Source organism: Panthera pardus, unplaced genomic scaffold (genome assembly GCF_024362965.1).
Source record: "Panthera pardus isolate Hobbes unplaced genomic scaffold, ASM2436296v1 HiC_scaffold_11, whole genome shotgun sequence".
NCBI classification, from domain to species: Eukaryota; Metazoa; Chordata; class Mammalia; order Carnivora; family Felidae; genus Panthera; species Panthera pardus.
Window position 1 is genome coordinate 41609996 of NW_026526666.1, and position 26970 is coordinate 41636965.

The 26970-nt window shown below is 34.7% G+C and overlaps 1 protein-coding gene across 4 annotated transcripts in view; it reads right to left on the reverse strand.

Annotated features, from left to right (window-relative positions):
• Nucleotides 1-865: 865 nt before the first annotated feature.
• DNAJB4 (DnaJ heat shock protein family (Hsp40) member B4) overlaps nt 866-26970 on the reverse strand; it is a 49622-nt gene continuing 23517 nt past the window's right edge. For 2 of the 4 annotated variants that reach the window (XM_019413901.2, XM_019413902.2), the window contains exons 2-4: nt 10416-10657; nt 3777-4345; nt 866-2070 (exon numbers count right to left, since the gene is read on the reverse strand). In XM_019413901.2, coding sequence (XP_019269446.1) covers nt 1837-2070; nt 3777-4345; nt 10416-10626 — 1014 coding nt within the window. In that variant the 5' untranslated portion in view covers nt 10627-10657 and the 3' untranslated portion in view covers nt 866-1836. Of the gene's footprint in view, nt 2071-3776; nt 4346-10415; nt 10822-26970 lie in introns of those variants that run through there. The other 2 variants (XM_019413900.2, XM_019413905.2) reach the window with 2 other exon arrangements.

Here is a 26970-nt window from a genome sequence, read left to right on the forward strand (position 1 = left end):
ACATACTCTACTGACTGAGCTGGTGAAGTTCCATTTGCAACTAAAGCATGTGATGATTTCCAGCAATTCTATTCTTAGATATATACCCAAGAAAATTGAAAAGTTATGTACACAAAAACTTGTATAAAAATGTTCATAGCAGCATTATTCACAACAGCCAAAAAATGGAAATAACCTAAATGCCCATCAGCTAATAAATGGATAAACAAAATGTGGTATCTCCATAGAACAGAACATTATTTGGCCATAAAAAAGGAATCATCAGAAGTACTGATACATGATGTAACATGGATGTACCTTGAATACGTCATGCTAAGTGAAAGAAGCTACGTGAAAAAAAGCCACATATTCTTTGATCCCATTTATACTAGATGTCCAGAATACACATCTCTAATCCATAGAGACAGAAAGTAGATTTGTGTTTGCCAGACACTGAAGAATAGGAAGTGAGTGCTAATGGATATGGAATTTCTTTTTCAGGTGATGAAAAGTTCTGGACTCAGTGGTTATGTAACCACTTAACTATATACTTTTAAAAAGGTAAGCTTATGGCATGTCAATTATATTGCAGTAAGGCTGTAAAAAGCATGTGTTAATTACAACCTATTTATTGACTTTCTAAAAGACTCTTAGTCTGCTAAAGAGTGATAGGATCCAGTATAGCTTGTACATATATCAATCATCCTGAAAACTACTTTTGAACCAAAAACTTTGTTTCAAGACATCACTCTTACTCTAGTTAAAAGAAAAAGAAAACAATTTTTTAAACATAAATATATTTAAAAAATTAAAACACCTAAGAAATGCAATCTATGTATATGAAAAAGTAAAATATTTATATGCATAACAAGTAGTAGCAACATCATTCATAAGCAGCAGTTAGTGTTTATTTTCCCCATATTTTGGTTTAACACCATAGTGGTACTTTATTCTTTTTAGGGAAATTGCATAAGGTACATATAGCATATTATCAGTAAGTTATAGAAGACTGTATAATTGGAAAATTAATTCCAAGTAACAATATTTCCTCTAAAAACACATTTATTATTAAACAAATTATTTTAAACTAGTGGACAATAAAATGTGCCTATAATTTATTAAGTCCAAGATATATAGTCAACTTGCATAAAATTACATATGGCATTTTAAAAACAGCCTATTTCTAAAATATCAGTAATTCAGGCAATTGGGATTTCCACAGGAGATAAATTGCCATTAATTTCCTTTTTATGATGAAAATGTCTGCCTTAAGAACATTACAACTATGTTATTAAGAAATGCTACAGCATACTTTAAAAATCAAAATGGTGAAACATATGCATTAGTATATTCTTTTACGGGTACCAGCCCTATAGCAGCATTTCAGATGGAGATTTAAATCTAGTCAACCACATTTCCAAATGACTTGGGCTTTAATTTTCTAGAAATACATATCACATGTGTATTTTAGTTAAGAATTTAAATTTCCATTATAAATGAGAACCTATCATACTGATAATGTAAAGATAAAAGAAATAAAGTACTTTAGGATAGGCTAGTACTTTATTAGAAATATATCCACTAACTCCACAAAAACAAATTTTACATGAAGCAAAATACTAAAAATTTGTGATTTGGGAGAAATGAAATAAAATACAGTGAATAGGTTTTCTCTTCATCTCTAACTGTAAAAATCCCTTTTGCCTATTTATTTGACCCGTCTCTATTCATGCAATTTAATGAATCCTCAAAATAATTTACACATCTTTATACAGAATTCACATCTACATCAGTAAACTGCCAGTCCTTTTATATTTTCAGTGCCTTATCAAAATATGGGTAACAAAGTTTTTCATTCTATGAGGCAGGAAGATGTTTCCTAAGTACTTCTTTGGATGATGAGGATATAGTATCTGGGAAGGACACCTCAAATTCTATTAGAAGGTCACCACGCTGGTCAGGATTTTTTGGAAATGGCAGCCCGTATCCAATAATTCTTCTCCTCATTCCAGGTTTCACAATATCATTTATTGACATAGGTATGGTTCTTCCATCCATTGTTGGCACGTTAATTGAGCAGCCACACAATGCCTAAAATAGACCAAATAAAATGAACAAACTCCAAAACTTAAAAAACTCAACAAAAATATAACCAAGTATGAAGAATGAAACCACTAAGGTAAAACATTAACCTCTAAAAGAATATCAATAATTGTAAGACTTTTTCCCTGTTAACAAATCTCTTTAGGACATGCATGATCAGACATATTATAAAAGAAGGAAAGGAGAAGGGGAAGGAAGGAAAAGGAAAGAGAAGTAAAGGATGTCTTCCACTATGCCCTGAAATGAAATGGAATGTTTGAGACTGCCATTACAACATTCAAAATGCAGGGATGGAAATGGACAAGAAAAGAGGGAGAAATTTAGGAAAAGAATAGAATAAGAGTAAGTACCTACTTCTCTGGAAGGAAAAATATTAGGATAAGAAATACATTTATTGGTTTAGTCAACAAATGTTTACTGAGCGCGTACTATATGCCACACATTCCTGCTAGATGCTGAGCTAAGGGACCATGAACAGGGACCCCCACCTCAGGGAATGCACAAGGAACTCAGAAGCAAACCAGTAATAACAATACAGTATATATAACATTGGCACAGAGGTGCAGAAGTCTTTTGTGAGACAAAGGGCACCCATCATACCCCCTTATCTTCTGACAGTACAGAATGAGCTAAGCTTTGGACCGTTAGCAAGTATTGAAGCAGAGCGAGGAACAACAGTGTTCCATAGACTAGAGCTCAGACAATGACATAGATGTATATAAGATAATAATAGAGCAAATTTAGGGAAATGTATATACATTTATGGGTAGAAACAGAGGGAGACAAAATCCCAAGCAGGCTCCACGCTGTTAGCTTAAACTCACAAACCATTAGATCATGACCTAAGCTGAAATGATGTCAGACGCTTAACAGACTGAGACACCCAGGCACCCCTAAAATGACCTTTCATTTTAAGCCAAAAAGTTTGGACTTTATGGTAGATGCTATATGGAATTATTTAAGAATTTTAAGCAGGGAAGTGACATGGCCATATATGCAGGATTATAATGCAATTTGAAAAACAGTATCTAAAAACAGAACAAATAAGAACTTATAAAGCAGTACCTTTAACAATTATATTAAATTAATATCTTTTTGTTATATAAGTATTACTCCAAATGGGAAAACCTTATACATGGACTAAGGTGATAAAATTCCAATGTATATCTCATAAACCATATCTATAAAAACTGAGTAGAGTTAACCCAATATTAGGTTTCATAGTACGTAACCCAGTTAGCACTTAAAGTTGGCATTTAAATTGCTAGTACAGGTAACTAAACTTAGAAAATATAATCCTACCCATGAGAGAGGCATTATAGGGGTGCCTGGGTGGCTCAGTCGGTTGAGCATCTGACTTTGGCTCAGGGCATGATCTCATGGTTTGTGGGTTTGAGCCCTGCGTTGGGCTCTCTGCTGTCAGCACAGAGCCCACTTCAGATCTTCTGTTCCCCTCTCTCTCTGCCCCTCCCCCACTAACACGCACACGCGTGCGCTCTCTCTCTCTCTCTCTCAAATAAACAAACATTAAAAAAAAAAAGAGGTATTATAGTAGTACTACCTCTGGGGGTTCTTATGAGAATTTAAATAACATACTAAACATTTAATAAATGTTAGCTATTGTTTAGATAAATTCCCTAAGATCAGATGCATAATTCTGTCTGGTTTCAGAATCCCTGGTGCTATTAACTTACCTCTCGTAAAGTAATTTTAGCAGTGTAAATTATATTTGATCCATCCCTTTTAAATTTTGGGTGATCTTTATCTTTAATGATAAAAACAATGTCTGCTGGAATACTAGTTGGCGTTTCATCTCCTTCCCTTGGAAAAGTAATTTTGGTGCCTTCTTTCCACCCTTTCTTAATCTCGATGGTGAGAATTTTGTCCTCAGATCTATAACTCCTTCCATCAGGATTTAACCTTTTTCGAGAAATCTTCATCCGTTTGGTACAACCACTATATATTTCTTCAAGTGATACTCTAAGTTCATGAATAACTGGAGGATCTTGTTTAATGCGGGATGGTCCCACAGAATTCCTGTCTCTCGGATATCCATTCATGCTGAATCCAAAGGCAGTAAAAGGATCTCCATCTACTTCCATTTCATCGGAATCTCTACCACCAGGCATCCGTCTTCCAAAGAAAATTTCAAAGGGATTGGAACCTCCAAAGAATGCTGCAAATGTGGCATGAGGGTCACCGTGAAAGGTGTACCGGAAGGTACCTCCTTGTCCATCAGTACCTCCTGCTCCTCCTTTCAACCCTAAATGAACAAATAAACATGATTAGAAAAAAGCTTGCAACTCTCAAAAGTTAAACTTTCAAAGTTGTATCCCTAATTAAGATTTTGGCCACCTTAGGTTATAATTTATTAAGATTGGCCAGAAATGCCATTGTAACTAAATACAGAACAGTTACCTAACTTTTGATCATTCCATCCTAAGTTAAATGTTTAGCTTTCAAATTCTTCCTCCACATCCCCATCTTTAGTGACAATTTATTCCTGAATCTTTGTTCTATACATAAATAAGAAAATAAAGTCAGGAACCTCTTGTTTCATAAACCACTGGTTTGATAACCTGACGTATGTAAGTTTTCAAAAGATGACAATTGAAAGGTCTTTGGTAATAGATGCAAAATGCATAACTTAAATCTTTAAGTATCATTATAGAGCATAATCAATAATATAAAATACCATATTCATACTAACTAGCTTCATTTTAGATCATCTTTTACTTTAAGAATTAAAATAGAACTCTTTCTGTGGCAGAAAGGGGAAAAAATTTTATTAGGACACATTATGAAAAATGTTTCTTTAAACTGTTACCCTATTCTAGCTAACAAAATTGTTTAGGCATATCCTGTGATAGCATTAATTTCAACACTATGTAGAAAGAAGACTAACATCAAGAGCTATAAACACTCTGTAAGTCCTTTGGACTGGTTATTTCTGTCTGTTGTGCACAACTTGCTTCAGACTCTGAGATAGTGACCTTTTGACCCTGTTCTTTAAGATTCAACTAAGTAATATGTAGTTCACAAACAATTATACTTTTGAGGCTGCATTTTCTGCTATATACTAAAGACAGTTTCTGTTAAAGACCCATCAAACATTAGTATAGTGGTCTTTTAAAGGATCAATACTGACAAGGATTTATATCATTATAGTAGTAGCAAAGTTTCTGAATGAGCCTTACGGGCATTCCTGACCAAGGAAACAAGGAGGAATAGAATCTAAAAATTTTTAAATGTGATAAATTCAAGAGATTAAGAGATTCCAATATCTTCAAACAGTGAGTAATTTGAGGGCAGGAAATACATTCTATTCATTTTTGCATTGCTCACATATACAGGGCTGAAAATGATGGCACTCGTGTTTATTGACTAGAGAATAAACTAATTCTTACAGTGTGTTTAAACTTTGAAAGGGATCTTGAATGTCGGGATAGAGAAGAGGCAAAAGCTATATAAAGTACAATCATACATACACATACATGAGAGATTTAATAATAAAAAATTATACTGGAATCACTCAGCATGCTTTCAAAGAGATTTAGTTTTGTATGTTTTATTCTATTTGGCTTCTTCCATTAAAAAGTACACATATAGTATGGAAGTATTGAATCACTGTATTGTACACCCAAATCTAATATAACAGTGTATGTTAACTGGAATAAAAATTAAAATTTCAAAACAAACATATATATATATTCTTTTTCATCCAACAGTCTCAATTGATGTTTAAATTTTTACCTTCATCCATGAATAAAAATCTGAGAGACTAAGAAAAATTTAATAATCTGAAAAACTGTTAAAATATGTATTGAATGATACATCCAAATAGCAGTTAGGATGTTCCTTTCAGAAAGAGAATGACAAGTATAAGCAGGACAAGGAGTTTTAACATGCAGCTCACACAAAACTTCTTTTTATAATTTTTAGTGGTACAGTTTTAACTCCAAATGTTAAAAAAAGATAGTGACAGAGTTTTATAAATGACAAGTTATGTATATAGCTCAAGGTCATGACCAATGTGACTGAACCAATGCTTAAATTACTTCAATCATTTCATCTTTTATCCCACAAATATAATAGAGTATAATAGTTTAAGAACGAGTTGAGTACATTAGCTTGCCCAATCTAACTCTCTACAAGACAAAATCTAAATATTTTGGACTCATAATAAATTCATGAAAAGAAAGAACAACATTTTAAGTTATTACACTATGGGTTTGGCTTTTCCTTAAAACCTCTTCTCTTCTCTGCCAAAAATGGTAACTCAGTCAGGATTACAGAGGCTCTGAGAAGATTCACACAGTCTGAAGTGACATTTATCAAAGCTGACAATGGAGCTTTGAGGTTTTCCTTGACACTAAACAGTCAAGTACATGCATCGCTCAGATTAAGTACAAGGCTACTACAATGACTGAGAAAATCATACCAATATTCATAACAATATAACATGAATTATTATGTAAGTATCACTTGATTGCCTAGCACCTGAATTATAACAGGCATGTTATCAACTATACAGTCAACTCTTTATTACATACATTTTGAGTGCTCATGGAAAATTTTAATATTCAACTGGATTCCTCTGTTCTCCAAAATATTTTCTAGACACTATCATCACTTTTCATGATAAGGAATATACTCTGGAATCAACATTTGCCCATGCTGTGTAGCAAGACTGCTATTATTTAAAAACCAACCAACCAATTTGCTATCCAAAAACAAGTATGTGTTTGGTATACTCTCCATAACAATAATTTCCACTAGTTAGTTGAAAGTTTGTCAAAAGAAGCAGCACTGGAGAAGAATTAGGATTTCAAAGAAAAAAATTACAGGACTTTAACAACTCTTATTTTAGGGAGATTTGATATGTAAAAATCTAGATTTATAGCAAGACTTACAAAGTTACTAGAATAATGAGATCCTTTAAGTAGTCTTGACTCAAAATTTCAACTTATTTTTAAAAATACATAGCAAATAAAGAGATTCAGTTGATTACATAAAGAAGGAACAATTGAGTATAAAGATTAATATACTAAACACAAGTTTGATCATTATAAATACTACCTTTCAGTAGTTAAAGAAAGTTACTCAATAAACTACATACCAAAAAAAGGCATAAAGGAAAAGAGATCTAGGATCTAGGGTTACAGATCTAGGATGCTGTAAGGAGGCATTACTGAAAGTCTTTTTTTTTTTTTTTAAAGCATTTTAATACAAACTTCTGTTGAAATCCATTGAACCACAAACCTAAAACCTTCTAGGAGATACAGGTTCAAAATCCAATTTTAAATTTCTGTATTTGTGGGTGTTTTTTGTTTTTAAATGATTCAACTATGGAGAACATTTCTCTATTTTTAAAAATAGCTTTATTTATTACATACTATAAAATTAACCCATTGCAAATATATAAATCAGTGATTTTAGTAAAGTTGTAGAGTTGTGCAGCCATCATCACAATCCAGGTATAGATCATTTCCATCAACCTAACCAGTTCTCTACTTTCTATTTGTAGCTGATCCCTGCTCCCACTTCTAGCACTAGGCAACCCATTGATACACTTGCTTTCTCTATAAATGTGCCTCTTCCATGCATTTCAATAAATGGAATCATAGCATATGTAGCCTCTGACATCTGACTTCTTTATCTAGCATAGTTTTTGAGGTTCATCCATGTTATAGCATGTTTCATTAAATCAATCTTTTTAATGCTAAGTAGTATACCAGTGTGTCCGTGTGTATGTACACACATACATATATATCACATTTGGTTTATCCATTCAGTTAATGATAGTACTTTTAAATTGTTCCCAGTTTGGGGCCATTACAACTAATGCTGCTATGAACATTCATGTACATATCTTTTTGTGGACCTATGTTTTCATTTCTCTTTACAGATTCCTACGAGCAGAACTGCTGGGTCATACGGTAAATTTAAAACATCTTTAGTTTTGTCCAAAAATTTTAAAACCCAGCATTTAAAACTGTGGATATTAGAGATTTTCAAAACATGAATAAACTGGATCACTGGTTCTCTTAGTCTCTAAATATATAAATTTAGCATGTTCAACTCATATACTTCTCAGTTCATGGTTCCTGTTCCCACTGTCCTAGACCTTGACAGCGAGTGTAATAACTGGGGGAAACAAGCATATCATATAAATTACTAGCAGCTCCAGAGTCCTAACATTCAGTGTTTTGTTACTACTGAAGAAACACATAGAGCTATGGAACCAGGCCTGCAGATACAAACTGACCAATGAAAGGCAAAGAGAAAAAATGTTTTCCCACATTTAAACAGTATACCTAAAAGGGATTTTTTTCAAAGAATAAATGAGCTATTCTGAATAAAGAGCAAATAAATATAATGCTTTTCTGTAAAGGAAGAATACTTTTGAAAAAATCATCAAATAACTTTCATTTAACTGTATTTTCAAAGAACTCCTAACTAGAGAATGATATTTCTGAATATATTTCAATGCTTTAGAAAATTTATTCTCCCCTCTCTATTACCTTTATTGTTTATGGCAATTATCTGAATCAAGAACAAAAAAAGATTCAGGGTACAGAGATGATACTGCTTTTGTTCTTTAAAAATTCACTCACTGTGATGATGACCAGTAAAAATCAAACTAGAGAAATACTACTGAAGAGAAACACTATTAAGAGGTAATATTAAGCCAAGAAAAATGTCTCATTGGATGACTTGAAAATTCTGGAGATAAATATCCTTAGTATACACTGAATTCTATGGCTTCGTCATAAACAAACTTGAGCCATCAGGGAGATGTGGGTTAAGCAGTGGATATCTGCTTTTTCTTGGGAATGTATAGTGTTGCTTCATGTTTGTGAATTCCTTTACAAAATCACAAATAACTTCTTCAGAAAGAGTATATTATAAGTATCTCACAATCCTGGTTAGCTTTTGAGATGAACCAAATCGTATTTTGATTAGTATGGCCATAAGGAATAAGCAGAATTGAACTGGCCATTATTTGCCTTTTTCAATATTTATCTTGTAAGAGCCTGACACTGCAGGTCCTCATCACCAACAACAGAAACTGCAATTTAAGGCAACTCAGATCAAAAAGAAAAACAAAACAAAACAAAAAGAAAAAAGTTTCTACACAATCACGCTGCTTATATAAAATTTTTTTTTTTAAATGAGTTAGTGCTTCACTGTATTTTAGGGTATATTTCTAATTAGGAAAATTTTACGTTAAATGCAATAAAGGAGACAAAGAAATAACAAAAAAGTTTTCATAACTACAATGATTTAAAAGAGAACATTTTGGGAGGAAAAAAAATAATGAAATAACGTGGTCCTGATTTGAAATGTTAAAAATCCCAGAACCTATAGGAATTAAAGTGTTTTTGTTGTTGCTGTTAATTAGCAATTTAAAATAGTCTTCATAGCTACATTTATATGGAGATGATGGACAAATTTAATTTAAAATCCAGAATGATAAAAGGATAATCTTAAATAACCCGTTTACTGTATTCAACTAGTTTCTGATCTCACAGTGCAAGAAACAAAAGTATGGCAGGGAGAGGAAAGGGAAGTTGTCACGCTTTCCTCAATACCTAGATAGTAAAATTTCAAAAGAAATAATGTTACCTAAAAGTAAATCAATAATTGTTCTAACTAGGTGGCCATTTTAGGTCAAAAATTGTATTTCTGAGATCTCAGTTTCTTGGCACACACTTACTGTTTACAATTAAGCTAAAAACTTGTTCTGGTATTTTATGACATCAGGAAAATTCTTTCCTCTCCAGGCGGAATGCCAAAAACAACTACAGCTGAATGCCTGGGCCTTCTGCTTCTCAGGGAGACGATTCTGTCTTGTTCCATCTAAACTAAATTGCTATCAGAAAGGCAAAAAACTTCTCTAGTTTTTGCGAATAAAATATAAACTACCCAGAATGTGAACTGCCAATGTTAAAATTTTAAATGACTGAAGGATCTTTATTGGTTCTGGCAGAAAATTCATTAGAAAACAAAACAGGTTGCATAAGACTTTGACACAATTCATTAATGGGCAAGGGAATTTAAGGTTTCTTTTCAAATATACAATGTTAACATAAATCTACTGGTAGAATATATATATTACAAAATTCCAAAAAAAGGGCAAGCAAATACATTTCATTCACAGCTATGTAATAATATTTATTCATATGATCAAAGATGAAATCTTGCTTTTATCTATTTGTCTTTCTACTTTGATGCCTGATGATTTAATTTAATTATGACCAGAAAGCTGAAAGCGGGGGAGAAAGAGAGACAGAGCTGGAGAGACTTAAAGATATACACAGAATACTTACCTTCCTCCCCAAACTGATCATATATTTCTCTCTTTTTAGGATCACTCAATACTTCATAAGCTTCTGCGACCTCTTTAAATTTTTCCTCTGCTTGAGGAGATTTGTTCTTGTCCGGATGAAATTTGAGTGCTTGTTTTCGGTAAGCTTTTTTAATATCTTCATCTGAAGCTCCTTTTTCAATTCCCAAAATGTAATAATAGTCTTTCCCCATTTCGAATGCCTTGAAATGAACTTAGATTTCCCTTTGTGAAAGAAAACAGCGTCCCCAGTCTTAGCAATACAACGATTCCAAGAAAAATAAACCAAGCTGGGTATTTTAAAAGTTAAAGCAAATCAGCAATTCAGCTTCGCTGTCTTAAGGCAGCAAGCAAGCAGCGTCTCTATTTAATTCCTTCCCCAAAGGCTTACTTACAGATAAATATACACTACACAGGAGACAGCCTCCTTCTAGATCCTCCCATTTTCACTACGTGTCTCTGTACTTTCTAGAACAGCAAATGCTACAGGACGTCACTTCCCCAGCTGCCTCTAGTCAAAGTACAGAGCTAGGTTTTCTCCTCCTCCACGATTAACTATTCATTTTCCTTCTGGCTCTACCATTTTTATTTCCTTTTTAAGAAGCTAAGTGGATTAAGAACCCAATATTTCAGCACAGAATATCATAACTACGTTTTTATTTACTCTATTGTAGGAGAAAAAAAACAAAATAATTATAGCCAATAGGCATCCTATGTTAAAATAAATTAAAGGCATTATACAAATTTAAAGGTATCCTTGAACTGATTTTAGGTATTTTAATTTCAATTTCAAGTTATCCAAATATAAGATACACAATGCTAAAATATGGTTTGTTTAAATTAACATTTTCAGATAATTTGTGTCATTTTCAGAATTCCTGGGGTCTATCAATCAGAAATGCCAGGAGGTCAACATACCAATTTCACATTGTAAAAGGATATCATAAACATCAAAAGCAGTCAAGGACTTAAATATTATCTTAGTTAGTGGTTTTAACTAGTTTTCTGTAATATACAAGAGTTAGTAGTTCTGGCAAACTAAATATTTGTGAAAGCTTCTTATCTGATTTTAGCTACTTTAGCAAAAACAGAATGAGATCCCACTCCCCCCACCTCTGTCTCCGCCCAATTCTTAGGGTCACTATTTAAAGAATTTTTGTGCTGCAGGAAAGACAGAAGAAAAGTATCAGGTTACAGACAGTAAATACTCACGTTTCTTATAAGACCTTAACTGGATCATCTTAAAATCTGCATATGCTATTTACAGGGCAGCGATATGAGAAATATTTTTGCTTTTAAAAACACATTTCCCTAATTATGATTATCAATACTCATTGCTGAAGGTTTTGGAAAACACAGAAAGAAAAAAGAATAAAATAAAAACCTCCCTATCATACCACTTTATGTAATTCCTGCTAAGTATATTTCCTTGTAGTCATTTTTTCCTATGAATATTTATATTATATTTATATTTATGATATTTATAGTTTTGTATTTGTTTTTTTGTTAACAAAGTTTATGTCATATCATTTACATACCCTTTTGATATCTGCTTTTTTGTATATATTTTGTATATTTATGAGAAATATTTTCAATCTATATTACTCATCTTTTATCTCCTATTGTTTTGTCATCTTTTCAAAGATGTTCCCATTTCTAATATAATGGAAAGATGGATTAATAAGAAAATGTCAAAAGAATTGCACACAGCCCTATAGATACCTTAAATCTGTAAACTTGGAAGAAAACAAAGAACATTTAAAGGAAAAGTAAATGTACATATATGTTTAGAGTATAGTGAAAAGGTAACAATCACATGTTAACCTTTAAAGATATGGGAACACCTACTCTATCTATATGCCAAGCAGTTTTACATTAATGATTCAGCAATTCTTTCAGAACATTCATCTTTTTACTTTGACAGCTAGGATTTCCTGTTTTTCAAAACTCTCTCCTTTAAAAATACTTTGGTATTAGAAACGAATAGCATCTTTCTAGCTTATTTACAGATTACAAAGATTTGTCAGCCATTCAAGCAAATTTTTTAGTTCCATCAAGGAATACTCAATGTCAAAAGGTTAACATTCAAATCCAAAAACCTTAGGGGAAAATGCTAATATCCAAAGTCAACTTAAAACTCCTACTTAAAAAAAATTGCAAGCTGAAGTCCTGTAGAAGTACAGCATCTCCAGTAAGAGTAAAAATATAATAAAAATCACCTTTTCTAGAATTAATTTCCAAAAGAATTCCTTTAAAATACTCATTACCAAAGGAACACTGACATTACTATCTGTGAAAAGCCTGAATTGTTCTGGTAGGTAATGCTGGGAGGAAAGAAAAAAATAGATTCTTATCTGATTTAATCATTTTCAGATAGGTAGAAATATTACCAGGACTTGGCATATTAAATGACTTTAGAACCCGAAACTAGATCTTTCACATTTCAAAGAAATGCATTACCTATTAACAAATGGAAACAAATCTGACTTTCTACATGTAGAGAAGGATGATAAAGGATTTTTATATTTCTTCAAATATCATACACACAAAAAAGAACCATAGTGGTAAACCTGAAAAGCAAGAATTCATCTCAACTGTGAAATTTCAAGTTATTAAATAAGCAGTTATAATTTGAAGATTTTAAATAATAAAACAATCTAGCTAGGTTTTGGTAAAATGAGTACTGTAAATAATTCTTTCAAACATTTGGGAACAATGCCAACAGACACATGAAAAGATGTTTGGCATCACTAATCATCAGGGAAATGCAAATCAAAACCACAGTGAGATATTACCTCACACCAGTCAGAATGGATAGTATCAAAAAGACAAAAAATAACAAATGTTGGTGAGGATGTGAAGAAAAGAGAACCCTCATGCACTGTTAGTGGAAACGTACATTGGAGCAACCATTGTAAAAAAGACTGTGGAGCTTGCTCAAAAATTTAAAAATAGAAATACCACAGGATCCAGTAATTCCACTACTGGGTATTTTACCCCAAGGAAACAGAAACACTAATTCAAAAAGATATATGCACCCACACATTCACAACAGCATTATTTACAATAGCTGAGACATGAAAGCAACCTAAGTGTCCATTCATGGATGAATGGATAAAGATACTATATACGGGAATGAATAAGTCACAGGGATGAAAGGTATAGCATAGGGAATATAGTCAATGGTATTGTAATAGCACTGTATGGTGACAGACGGTAGCTACACTTGTGGTGAGCACAGCATAACCTATAGAGTTGCTGAATCACTGTGTTATACACTTGAAACTAATGTAATATTGTGTGTTCAACTATACTGCAATAAAGAAGATAAATATGGCAGCATCAGTGGGCAGTTGAGGGGTCAAGGCCAACTCATACCCATAGCCAGGTGAGCCTGACTATTCCTCCATTGCTTCAATGTCAAGTGAGCAGAAAAAAGCACCATGGAGCCTAGGAAATTAGGTAGGCCCAGAGGGGGGGGGAAAAAACAGCACACTCAGGCTATTGAGGAAAAACATCCCTTTTTTTTTAAGAGCTAAAATCCACTACATTTTTTTTTTAAAGAATGAGAAACACTCATAACAGGAAAGTTATTCCTAAAATGTATAACTCTATACTACTGTCCTAGGATTCTCTCTCAGAACCCTTGGAGGAGCGTGGCCCTACCCACATCTTGGTTTAGCTGCCAAAAGTGTAAGAATAAATTTTTGTTGTTTTAAGATGTTTACCTTGTGACAATTTGTTTTAGCAGCCCTAGGAAACTAAAACAGCGAGAAATACAAAAAAGTATGTATGATGTAAATGGACAGTTCAAAATTGGTAACAATAAACACCCATTTATACATTAAAAAAATAAATAATAAATATAATTTTAAAAATCATTTGGGAACAAGTATTAACAATTTTAAGGGGCACCTGGGTGGCTCAGTCGATTAAGCTTCTGACTTTGGTTCAGGTCATGATCTCATGGTTCAAGAGTTTGAGCCCCACGTCGGGCTCTGTGCTGACAGCTCAGACCCTGGAGCCTGCTTCGGCTTCTGTGTCTCCTCTCTCTCTGCCATCCCTCCCCCTTCATGCTCTCTCTCTCTTTCTCTCTCTCTCTCTCTCTCCCTCCCTCTCAAAAATAAATAAACATTAAAAAAAATAAATAAATAAATTTAAATCCCTATAAATACCATAACCTGGAAATTTGTCCTTAAAAATAATTCACAGAAAAAAAACTATGAACATACCAATAAACTCATTGCACTAGATGTAATAGGGTAATAGATTAATATAGTCATTAAACTGCATAGTATTTTAGAGAAATTTTACTCGTTACATTTACTTTTTTCAGACTGAGCTATCTCCTCTACCACTTAGGAGTTAAAAATCCATTACACAATCACTTTACATTAAAATTTTTTCATCTAAGTTTTATTTCATCTATGAGATTAGGGTGTTTTGTTTGTATGATTTTTTTAATCAGGGTGGGTGACCAATTGTCATCCCTGTAAATAATGATCATGACAGAAATAGAGTATGTAAGGGAAAAAGTAGGGGCAGCCTTTAGGGATAATGGAGCTGAGATGTGAACAAGGTTCTTTTACTATTTTTTATTTTTATTTATTTATTTATTTATTTATTTTTAATTTTTTTTTTTTTAATTTTTTTTTTTTCAACTTTTTTTTTTTTTATTTTTTATTTTTGGGACAGAGAGAGACAGAGCATGAACTGGGGAGGGGCAGAGAGAGAGGGAGACACAGAATCGGAAACAGGCTCCAGGCTCTGAGCCATCAGCCCAGAGCCTGACGCGGGGCTCGAACTCACGGACCGCGAGATCGTGACCTGGCTGAAGTCGGACGCTTAACCGACTGCGCCACCCAGGCGCCCCTTTAATTTTTTTTTTTTAACGTTTATTCATTTTAGAGACAGAGAGAGACAGAGCATGAATGGGGGAAGGTCAGAGAGAGAGGGAGACACAGAATCTGAAACAGGCTTCAGGCTCTGAGCTGTCAGCACAGAGCCCGATGCGGGGCTCGAACTCACGGACCGCGAGATCATGACCTGAGCCGAAGTCGGTTGCCCAACCGACTGAGCCACCCAGGCGCCCCACTATTTTTTAAAGTAAAAATAAAAACAGGGGCACTTGGGTGGCTCAGTCGGTTGAGCGTCCGACTTCGGCTCAGGTCATGATCTCACAGCTCGTGAGTTTGAGCCCCGCATCAGGCTCTGTGCTGACAGCTCAGAGCCTGGAGCCTGCTTCGGATTCTGTGTCTCCCTCTCTCTCTGCCCTTAACCCACTCGCATTCTGTCTCTGTCTCCCTCAAAAATAAATAAACATTAAAAAAAATAAATAATAAAAATAAAAATAAAAACACAGCCAAAAAACTACATAATAGTCTATTTGAAATACTGTTTAAAAATCACATAGATCCTTGCTTATTTGATTTTATACATATATATGTGTATGGCAGAAAGTTGGGTAACAAGAACCAGAGTTAATAAAACATACACTTTTTTTCCTTAAATTTCTTTAAGGCTACTATATTTTTAATAAAGACATAAAATTAGTATATGTATTTTAAAATTTTTACTAATCAAACATTAATGTGATTATTCCATGAAAACACAATTCTCTTCTGTTTATTAAAAGAAAATTACAGGGGCACCTGGCTGGCTCATTTGATAAAACTTGTAACTCTTGATCTTGGGATCATGAGTTCAAGCCCCATATTGGGTATAGAGCTTACTTTAAAAATAAGTAAGTAAATTAATTAATTAATTAATTAATATTACAAAGATTCTTCTCCTTAATGTTTATAGTTAACAAGATTAAGTTCTCATGGTGGAATAGGGGTGGTTCATCTCTAACTGAAGTAAAGATAATGTATTTTAAGAGATTTTAATTTTTTCAACCGAGTCAGAAAACTTAAGTGTAGTTATTATTTTATTTATCAAAGTTTTTTTTTTTTTTTTTTTTTAAACATGGTTTAATGGTTTTGGGCCCAATTATTTATTTGGAGGAAGTGTGCCACTCTATTTTAGGGAGACATGGGCCAGAATTCAGTAAAAATTCTAATGACATTATACATATTTTTTCAATAACTTTAACAAAGATTCCTTATTTGGGATATTATGCTTTCATAGTAACTATAGATAAATTATTTTTACAGAAATTATTTTTGATTGTATAATCAGTTTCAAATATTAAATATGTTTAGATATCAGAGCTAAAGATAGCACTTGAATCACACACTAAAAATCCTAAAAGTACCTAACTAGTCATTCAACTGATGCCATCTTCACCTTCTACTTTGGCTTTATTAATATACAATAAAAAAGTTTTTTTCTCCAATTCACAAATCATTTCCCAGTTTATAATACATTAGTACAAAGAAAGACAGCATGCCTTCTAGAGTCTCAGAAGAAATTATTATTAAAATTCAGATCATCACTTAAATACTTGAAGGCAAACGACTTCTAATATTTTACCAATGCTCCTGTTGAAAACTTTTTCTGTCGATATTTAATTCATAAATGGGTAGGTACATTTAGTTCAGAAATTTCTCATCAAGTGATTAATTTTAGTAAGTTGTGACTTCCATTCCCTAATACTTCTTATCCAAGAATAAACAGACTGAGGCTTTTTACACTTGTCCTCACAGTACTTTAGATAGTTAAATAGTGGTGGGGCACCTGGTTGGCTCAGTGGGTTTCTGATTTTGTCTCAGGTCGTGATCTCAGGGTCATGAGATAGAGCCCCGTGTCATACTCTGTGCTGACAGTGCAGCGCCTGCTTGGGATTCTCTCTCTACCCCTTCCCTGCTCACTCTCTCTCTTCTCTCTCTCAAAATAAATAAGCATTTTTTTAAAAAAAAAAAAGAGAGTTGAATAGTAGTTATAAAATTTGCTAGGGTGGCGCCAGGGAATATTGATTGTGTACTGGTTAAAAGCACAGATTTTAGAGCCAGCCTGCCAGGGTTAGAGTCCTGACAACATGACTCCAGCTGTGGAGCCTTGGACTTAACTTTACTATGCCTCAGTTTCCTTATCTGTCAAATGGGATTAACATTAATATCTACTTCATAGGGCTGTTGTGAGGATTAAATGAGATAAATGTGTGATGCACTTAAATGTGACTGGCACATAATGAGGACTATGGAAGTATTGAGTACTATTGTGATAACAATGATCTCATCATATCAACTAGAAGGACTTTTTCCTACAAAATAATTACTACACCATAGGGATAATAAAATGTCTTTATTTACAAGTGTATGCATCCACACACACAACAGCTGTCCAACTAAGAATAAATGGCTCTTTCCAAATGCTCCAGTTAATACTTGTTACTTATTCATCTTGACTTCACTAAAATTTACAATCATTAAATCTTCACATAGGTAGCATTCATAGTATTTCAAATACATACACTTGTATTTCAAATGCAAATTTCAAATACCTTGACTGTATTTCAAACATAGTAATCCAGACTGGTATTGGTGAAAGAACAGGCAAATAGACCAATAGAACAGAATAGAGAGTCCAGAAATAAAGATGTATAAATATAGTCAACTGATCTTTGACAAAAGAGCAAAGGCAATACAATGGAGGAAAAAAATAGTCTTTTCAACCAACAGTGCTGGAACAACTGGACATCCACTTGCAAAGGAATGAATCTAGACACAGACCTTAAACCTTTTACAAGAATTAACTCAAAATGGATCACAGACCTAAGTGTAAAAATGCAAAACTATACTAGAACATATGAAAAAAATCTAGATGACCTTGGGTTTGGCAATGATTTAAATAAAATACCAAAGGCACAGTTCATGAAAGAGAAAACTGTTAAGCTGGACTACATTAAAATTACAATTTTCTGCTGAGAAAGACATTGTCAAGCAAATGAGAAAACAAGCCACAGACTAGGAGAAAATATTTCAAAAGACATATCGGATAAAAGACTATTATCCAAAATATATAAAGAACTCTTAAATCTCAACAACAGGAAAACAAACAACCCAATTACAAAAATGGGCCAAAGAGGGGCGCCCAGATGGCTCAGTCGGTTGAGCGTCTGACTCTTGATTTCAGCTCAGGTCATGTTCTCATGGTACATGAGTTTGAGCCCCGTCTCGGGCTCTGCACTGACAGCGTGGAGCCTGCTTGGGATTCTCTCTTGTGCTCTCTGCCCCTCCCTCCCTCTCTCTGTTTCTCTCTCAAAATACATAAATAAACGTTTTTGTTTTGTTTTTTTTTAATGGGCCAGGGGTGCCTAGGTGGCTCAGTCAGTTAAGCATCTGGCTCTTGACCTTGGCTCAAGACATGATCTCAGAGTTAGTAAGTATGAGCCCCCCATGGAGCTCTGCACTGTTAGCACTTAGGATTCTCTCTCTCCCTCTCTATTTCCTCCTCCCCGGCTCTCTCTCTGTGTTCCCTCTCTCTCTCACTCTCCTTCCCTCTCAAAATAAATAAACATTAAAAAAATTTTTTTGAAAGGGGGCATCTGGGTGGCTCAGTTGGTTAAATGTCCAACTTCGGTTCAGGTCATGATCTCGCATTCATGGCTTTGAGCCCCAAGTCAGGCTCTGAGCTGTCAGCACTGGAGCCTGTTTCAGATTCTGTGTCTCCCTCTCTCTCTGCCCCTTCCCCACTCATGCTCTGTCTCTCAAAAATAAATAAACATTGAAAAAAATTTTCCATAAAAAAAATTTATAAAAAGAAAAATGGGCCAAAAACCTTAAAAGAAACCTCACTAAAGGAGACTAGCAGGTGGCAAATAAGCATATGAAAAGATGCTACATATCAAAAGTCATCAGTGAAGTGAAAATAAGCAAAGACATCACAACACACCTAGAAGAATGGCCAAAATTCAGAACACTGGCAACACCAAATGTTGGCAAAGATATAGAGTAATAGGAATTCTCATTCATTGTTGGTAGTACTGCAAAATAATAGTACATTCTAGAAGATAATTTGACGGTTTCTTAAAAAAACGAAATACACACTTATCATTCAATCCTGCAATCATGCTCCTTGGTATTTACTCAAAGAAACTCAAAACCTAGATCTACCCAAAAACCTGCACACGGATGTTTACAGAAGTCTTATTTGTAATTGCCCAAACTTGGAAGCAGCCAAGATGTCTTCCAGTGGATGAATGTGATAAACTGTGGTCATTCAGACAATGGAATATTATTAAGCACTAAAAAGAAATGAGCTACCAAGCCGTGAAAAGACACTGGAGGAACCGTAAGTGCATATTACTAAATGAAAGAAACCAGCCTGAAAAGGCTATATATGACATTCTGGAAAAGGCAAAACTATGGACACAGTAAAAAAAAATCAGTGATTGGCAGGAGTTAGTGGAAAGGGAAGGATAAATAGGTAGAATACAGAGCATTTTTAGGGCAGTGAAACTACTCTGTATGATACTGAAATGGTGGGCACATGTCATTTTACATTTGTCCAAAATCATAGAATATACAACACCAAAAGTGAACCCTAATGTAAATTATGAACTCTGGGTAATAGTGATTTGTCACTAGAAGTTCACCAGTTGTGAATAAATATTCCATCTAGTGGGAGATGTTGATAATGGGGGAGGGGGAATTGTGCATATGTGGAGGTTTATGGGAAATCTCTGTACCTTCCACTCAATTTTGCTGTGAACCTCAAACTGCTCTAAAAAAATAAAATCTACTTTATTTTTTTTTTTAATGGAAAAAAGTGCAATGTTTATATTCTTAAAAATGTTTGTTTTTTTTTAAGTCATCTCTACACCCAGCATGGTGCTTGAACTCACAAACCAGAGATCAAGAGTCAAGCACGCTCTACTGACTAAGCCAGGCAGGTGCCCCTTAAAATATGTATCTTTGATTTTAGGGCCAGAAGATCTTTCCAGTTTTAGTTTCTGTCAATGCCTCATATACCTCAATCATACTAATTTGGAAGTTGCCAAATTGAATCTTCAATTTCTGTTAGTGGACTAGCATAAGGGGGGCTACAAATGTCTAAAGAATAAAGACCTAAGAATTTAAATGCTTTCTAACCTCAGCTCTGTCACTTAATAAGTGAGTTATTTAGGCACATCATTTAATTTCTCTGAATTCCTAAGTCACAAAGGTTATTGTGAGAATTAGATAATACACATTGGGAAGCACTAATATGTATGTGATGACATATCCATATAAACTGTTTTCATTAGTTTAAACTATACAAACCATTTTGCTACCACTTGGAGATCTCCCTTTATTCAGGAAGTTTTACTTGTTACAAAGTATGAAAATAACTAGAGTCACCTCCACAGGACTCAGGCATCCTCTAAGGTCATGCCCTTTACCATGTTCCCTTTTCAGAGTTTTCTTTCTGAATTTTAGTTTCTTAGTGTCAAAAACAGTAACTGTTCTATGTCTTCCCTATAATAACATTTATACAATATAGTTTATCAAAACACTTCCATGTGCTTTCTCATCTGTTTTCCATATATGCATACACATCTGATATTAAAACTAGTGATAAGATGTCAAAGAGCTTTTCTCTAGCTAGCAATCTAATAGTTATGATATTTATTCTTAAAATTAGAGTAGACATTGTTCTAATATTAACATACACTTAAAGAGTACTGCGTCTGTTCTATTACTTGGTCTGCTTTTAGATATCTAAATAATTTCATATAATCAAACTACTGACCATGTAGTAATTGGATACATATTTAACCTTTACATGTTATATTTTCCTAAAATGCCTTTAAACCTGAGAACTCTTGTTGAAATTATCATTTATTTCTTACAGCAAATTGCTTGATTGTAAATTTGGAACTCAGATGCTAAATTTTCATTTCTGTGAAAAGATTTCAGACTTTGAGCATAAGTTACAATCCCTAAAAATTTTATCATGGCTACAAATGCAAATTTATCTTTAGGGGAAAAAATAGAAAAATACTGAAGACATTCATTTCTTGCTCCATCTAGGCTATAAGACAGAATAATAAGCTTAAGGCAAATGTCTTTAAGACATTACACCCTATTTAAATTGTTCTAGAAATCCTACTTTTTTCTTGACTATAAAATGTCCTTCCTTAGGTAATTACAGTAATTTGGACTCGTATTTGGAATTAGGCAGTCAATAACATTTGAGTGCACATTTTATAGTATTTGATGAATACTCTAAAACTTGTTTTAAAAGATGGATGTTATTATAGTGAACATTCTCCATAAATAAAGTATCTCATTCGCAAATATTTACTGAGTGCTTACTATGTGCTATAAACTAGATAGAGAACATCCTTGCTTTCATTCAATTCATATTCTAGTGAGAGAAGAAAACCAAGAAACAAGTTAATAAAGAAGTGATATAATTTCAGATAGTTTGAAGTGCTTTAAAGAAAATATTTCAATGTTACTAAGACAGGGGTTGATGGAGAAACGTTACTTTAGCCAGGATGGTCAGGAAAGACTTCTGTTCAGCTATGTTTTAAGAATTATACCAAAAATTTGGCACTAAGGTAGGTAGAGGAAAAGGATCAAGTCTCGTCATTATACTTTTGTTTTTAATGTTTGTTTTTGAGAGAGAGAGAGAGAGAAAGAGAGAGAGAGAACAAGTCAGGGAGGGGCAGAGAGAGAGAAAGGGGATCAGAGGATCCAAAGCGGGCTCTGTACTGACAGCACAGAGCCCTGTAAGGGGCTCAAACTCACTAACTGTGAGATCATGACTTGAGCCAAAGTCTGACCTCAACTGACTGAGCGACCCAGGCACCCCTAGGTATACTTTTAAAAAGGTATAATGCTTTCAGAAAAGCAAATGGAATGGTAAAGAGCTCTTAATGATCTCTTTGATTCTATTATCAAGAGATGTATTCAGCTCTCTTCACCTTTTCTATTTATTCACTTTTCCCATGTGTAATCTGTACATATCCCTTCAAACCTACAGCTAACAATCAAGTTAAATAGTTTAATACAAATAGAGTAAACAATTAGTAGCTTCAAATAAGTGTGTTATGTAACTGTTATAGTACTTAAGGGACCATTAAGCCATGAGGAAAGATCATGAAACTTGGAATAAGAGCAGTGATTCTAATATTCTTAGCTTCATTACCTAGTATCTATGTGAAGTTCTCGAAAAATGACTATTTCTCCGAGACTCAATTCCCTTAATCCATAAAATGGATAACATCATCTATCTCGTTAGATTAACATAAAGAGTAAGAGGGGCGCCTGGGTGGCGCAGTCAGTTAAGCGTCCGACTTCAGCCAGGTCACGATCTCGCGGTCTGTGAGTTCGAGCCCCGCGTCAGGCTCTGGGCTGATGGCTCGGAGCCTGGAGCCTGTTTCCGATTCTGTGTCTCCCTCTCTCTGCCCCTCCCCCGTTCATGCTCTGTCTCTCTCTGTCCCAAAAATAAATAAAAAACGTTGAAAAAAAAAATTAAAAAAAAAAAAGAGTAAGAAAATATGTGGAAGGGCTTTACAAAAGTAAAATACTATGCAAATGTTAATTATATACTCCTCTTGAGCTGGAATGGTAGGTATGGAAAATGTCTATAAAAGAAAACTATGAGCAGCGCCTTGAAAGATTGATAGAATTTAGAAAGAAAGAGGGGCACAGGGAAGGTTTTCTGTTTGGATCAAGAACACAAAGCCCAGACAAAAAGAGCATAAAATGTATGTGATACAGCAAAAAGACTGGTCAGGTTAAAGCATAGGATTTAGGAAGGCTCACTTTAGGAAGATTACCAAAGTTATGGTCAGATTGTTGAGAGTTTTGAATGTCATTTTTTTTTTTTTTACTTAATGATTGCTTTCATGTTCTTCAAAAAGTGACTAGGGCGCCTGGGTGGTTCAGTCAGTTAAGCATCTGCCTCTTGGGCTCAGGTCATAATCTCATGGTTTGTGAGATCTGGGCAAGCCCCGTATCAGGCTTTGCGCTGACAGCATGGAACCTGCTTGGGATTCTCCCTCTCCCTCTCTCTCTGCCCTCCCCAGCTCATGCTGTCTCTCAAAATAAATAAATAAACTTAAAAAAAAAAGTGCTAATTCATTAAGTCTTTGAAACAAAGTTTATTTTTTTAAACAATATTACCAATGTGGGGCTTGAATTCATGACCCCAAGATCAAGACTCGCACCCTACCAAATGAGCCAGCCAACTGCCCTAAAACAAACTTAAAAAAAAAAAACAACATATTTGATATTTGACATCTCTTAAGTGTCAATTTACTTTGAAGCTAATGAAATTACTTTCTTGGTTCTCTTAGCGTGCAGTGTTATTAACAAAGTTTCATTAATATTTGTAAGCTTCAAGAACACCAGTAAAAGATGTCAAACAAACCTAAAAAGGTAACAAGAGCTTTATCAATCATAATTCTTCCTGGACTCCTTACTATCTGTACCACCAGAATTTCCCAGCACTTTATCACTATAGTTATATTAGAATTCCCAATGATTTCAAGTTTTATACTGTGTCATTGCTTTATTTTACAATACTTTTCCTTCAGGAAGCACTATAATAGAATACACACACTCTATTTTATTCTACATTTTATTGATTTAATGGTCTTTACAAAAGAAATGATTTACAACAAAATTTTAAAAATTTCAAAATATGGTGGTACCTGGCTGGCTCAGTCCACAGAGCATATGACTCTTGATCTCAGGGTTGTGAGTTTAAGCACCACATTGGGTATAGAGATTACTCAAAAATAAAATCGTTGGGGGGCACCTGGGTGGCCAAGTTGGTTGGGCATCCGACTTTGGCTCAGGTCATGATCTCACGGTTCGTGAGTTTGAGCCCCACGTCGAGCTCTGTGCTGACAGCTCAGAGCCTGAAAGCTGCTTCAGAATCTGTATCTCCCCCTTTCTGCTTATCCCTTGCTCATGCTCTGCCTCTCTCTCTCTCAAAAATAAATTTAAAAAAAAAAATTGGAGGGCACCTGGTTGCCACATTGGTTAAGCATCCAACTTTGGCTCAAGTCATGATTTCATGGTTCGTGGGTTTGAGTCCCACATCGGGCTCTCTCCTTCAATGCGGAGCCTGCTTCAGATCCTTTGTCCCCTTTCTCTCTGTTGCCCCTCTCCGGCACTCTCTCTCTCTCTCTCAAAAATAAACATTAAAAAAAAAACTTAAGGGGCGCCTGGGTGGCTCAGTCGGTTAAGCGTCCAACTTCGGCTCAGGTCATGATCTTGCAGTCCGTGAGTTCGAGCCCCACGTCAGGCTCTGTGCTGACTTCTCTGAGCCTGGAGCCTGTTTCATATTCTGTGTCTCCCTCTCTCTCTGCCCCTCCCCCGTTCATGCTCTGTCTCTCTCTGTCTCAAAAATAAATAAACGTTAAAAAAAAATTAAATAAAATTTAAAATACATGCCTTCAAAATAATAAGATAGCATGAAACTGCTTTAAGAGGTTTATAAAAATTGGGGCACCTGGGTGGCTCAGTTGGTTGAGTGTCTGACTCTTGATTTTGGCTCAGGTCATGATCTCATGGTTCATGGGACTGAGCCCAGCATGGGGCTCTGTGCTGACAGCACAAAGCCTGCATGGTATTCTCTTATTCTCTCCCCTCTCTCTCTATCCCACTCCCCTGTTCGCACTCATGTTCTCCCTCTCTCTCTCTCTCAAAATATATAAACTTATTTTTTAAGTTTATAAAAATTACTAGAATTATCTGAATCAGAAGTATTTTGTTTTGTAAATAATAATTTCTGGGTGCCTGGGTGGTTCAGTTGGTTAAACATTGACTCTTGAAGTCATGAGTTCAAGACCCATGTTGGGTTCTGCACCAGGCACAGGGTCTACTTAAAAAAAAAAAAAAAAAAAAAAAAAGATATATACAATGGAATACTACTTGGCAATGAGAAAGAATGAAATATGGCCTTTTGTAGCAATGTGGATGGAACTGGAGGGTATTATGCTAAGTGAAATAAGTCAGGCAGAGAAAGACAGATACCATATGTTTTCACTCATATGTGGATCCTGAGAAACTTAACAGAAGACCAGGGGGGAGGGGAAGGGGAAGGAAAAAGTTATAGAGAGGGAAGGAGGCAAACCATAAGAGACTCTTAAATACTGAGAACAAACTGAGGGTTGATGGGGGGTGGGGGAGAGGGGAAAGTGGATGATGGGCATTGAGGAGGGCACCTGTTGGGATGAGCACTGGGTGTTGTATGGAAACCAATTTGACAATAAATTATAAAAAAAAAAAAAAAAAAGCTGAAGGCATCCTAATGTATACTTGAGATAAATCTATCCCACCCATAGAGGGCATTTGCAATATATTTAATAACCCATCCTTATCTTTAATTCCCCAAAGAATGGTGACCATTTTGTTTCTATAACCAACATTAAATGAAAAACTAAAACTGTTAAAAAAAAAAAAAAAAAAAAATAGAGGCGCCTAGATGGCTCAGTTGGTTGAGTGTCTGACTCTGACTCCTGATTTCGGTTCAGGTCACGATCCCAGGGTTGTGGGTTTGAGCCCCATGTCAGGCTCTGTGCTGAGCATGGAGCTTGCTTAAGATTCTCTCTTCCCTCTCCCCAACTCGCACTCTCTCTCTCTCTAAAAATAATAATAATAATAATTTCCTGGAAGGCCTGGCTGGCTCAGTTGGAAGAGCATGCAACTCTCGATCTCAGGGTTGTGAGTTCAAATCACACATTGGTGTAGAGATTATTTAAGTAAGTAAATAAATGTTTTTTTTTTCCTTTTTGGGGGAATATAGAACTGATTTTATTCTGTGATGGTATTAAAGTGTATCCTAGGGGTGAGTGGCTGGCTCAGTTGGTGGAATAAGTGACTTTTTATCATTGGGGTTGTGAGTCCGAGCCCCAAGTTGTACATGGGGCCTCCTCAAAAAAAAAAAAAAAAAAAGACCTTCTCCTCACAAGGCTTTCCTTATTAAAAAAAAAAAAAAAAAATCCTAATAAAATAGCCCAGTAACAACTTGCCCTTCTTTCTTACCCTCTTTGATAAGAAGTCATTGAAAAGCTTTACTAGAGGACTAGTGAACATAAAGTGAGCTAATCCCATACTTTCCTAGCAGTTTGGAATCAGTTAGAAGTGTTCTCTACATTACTTGCCAATATTGAATCAGAGAACCAAAAAACTATAGAATTCTAGGTCATTTTAATTGGATCTTGTAAATTGATATTTGATTATTAACACTTTGACTATGTTTAAGGATCATATCAGCGTGTTTGGGTGGTTAGTCGGTTGGCCATCCAACTCTTGATTTTGGCTCAGGTCATGATCTCACAGTCGTGGGATTGAGCCCCATGTGGGGCTCTGCATGGACAAGGCAGTGCCTGCTTGGAATTCTCTCTCCCCTTCTCTCTACCCCTCCTAATCCACATGCTCACAAGCTCTCTCTCTTTCACAAAAAATAAACATTAAAAAAAAAAGATCATATCATCTATAGCAATACTATCCAACAGAAATATAAAGTGAGCTACACATGCAAGCCACATATGTAAGCATTTCTAGAATCCACATTTTAAAAAAAGTGAAAAGTGAAATTAATTTTAATAATGTATTTTATTTAACCCAGTAAATCCAAGATATTGTCATTAC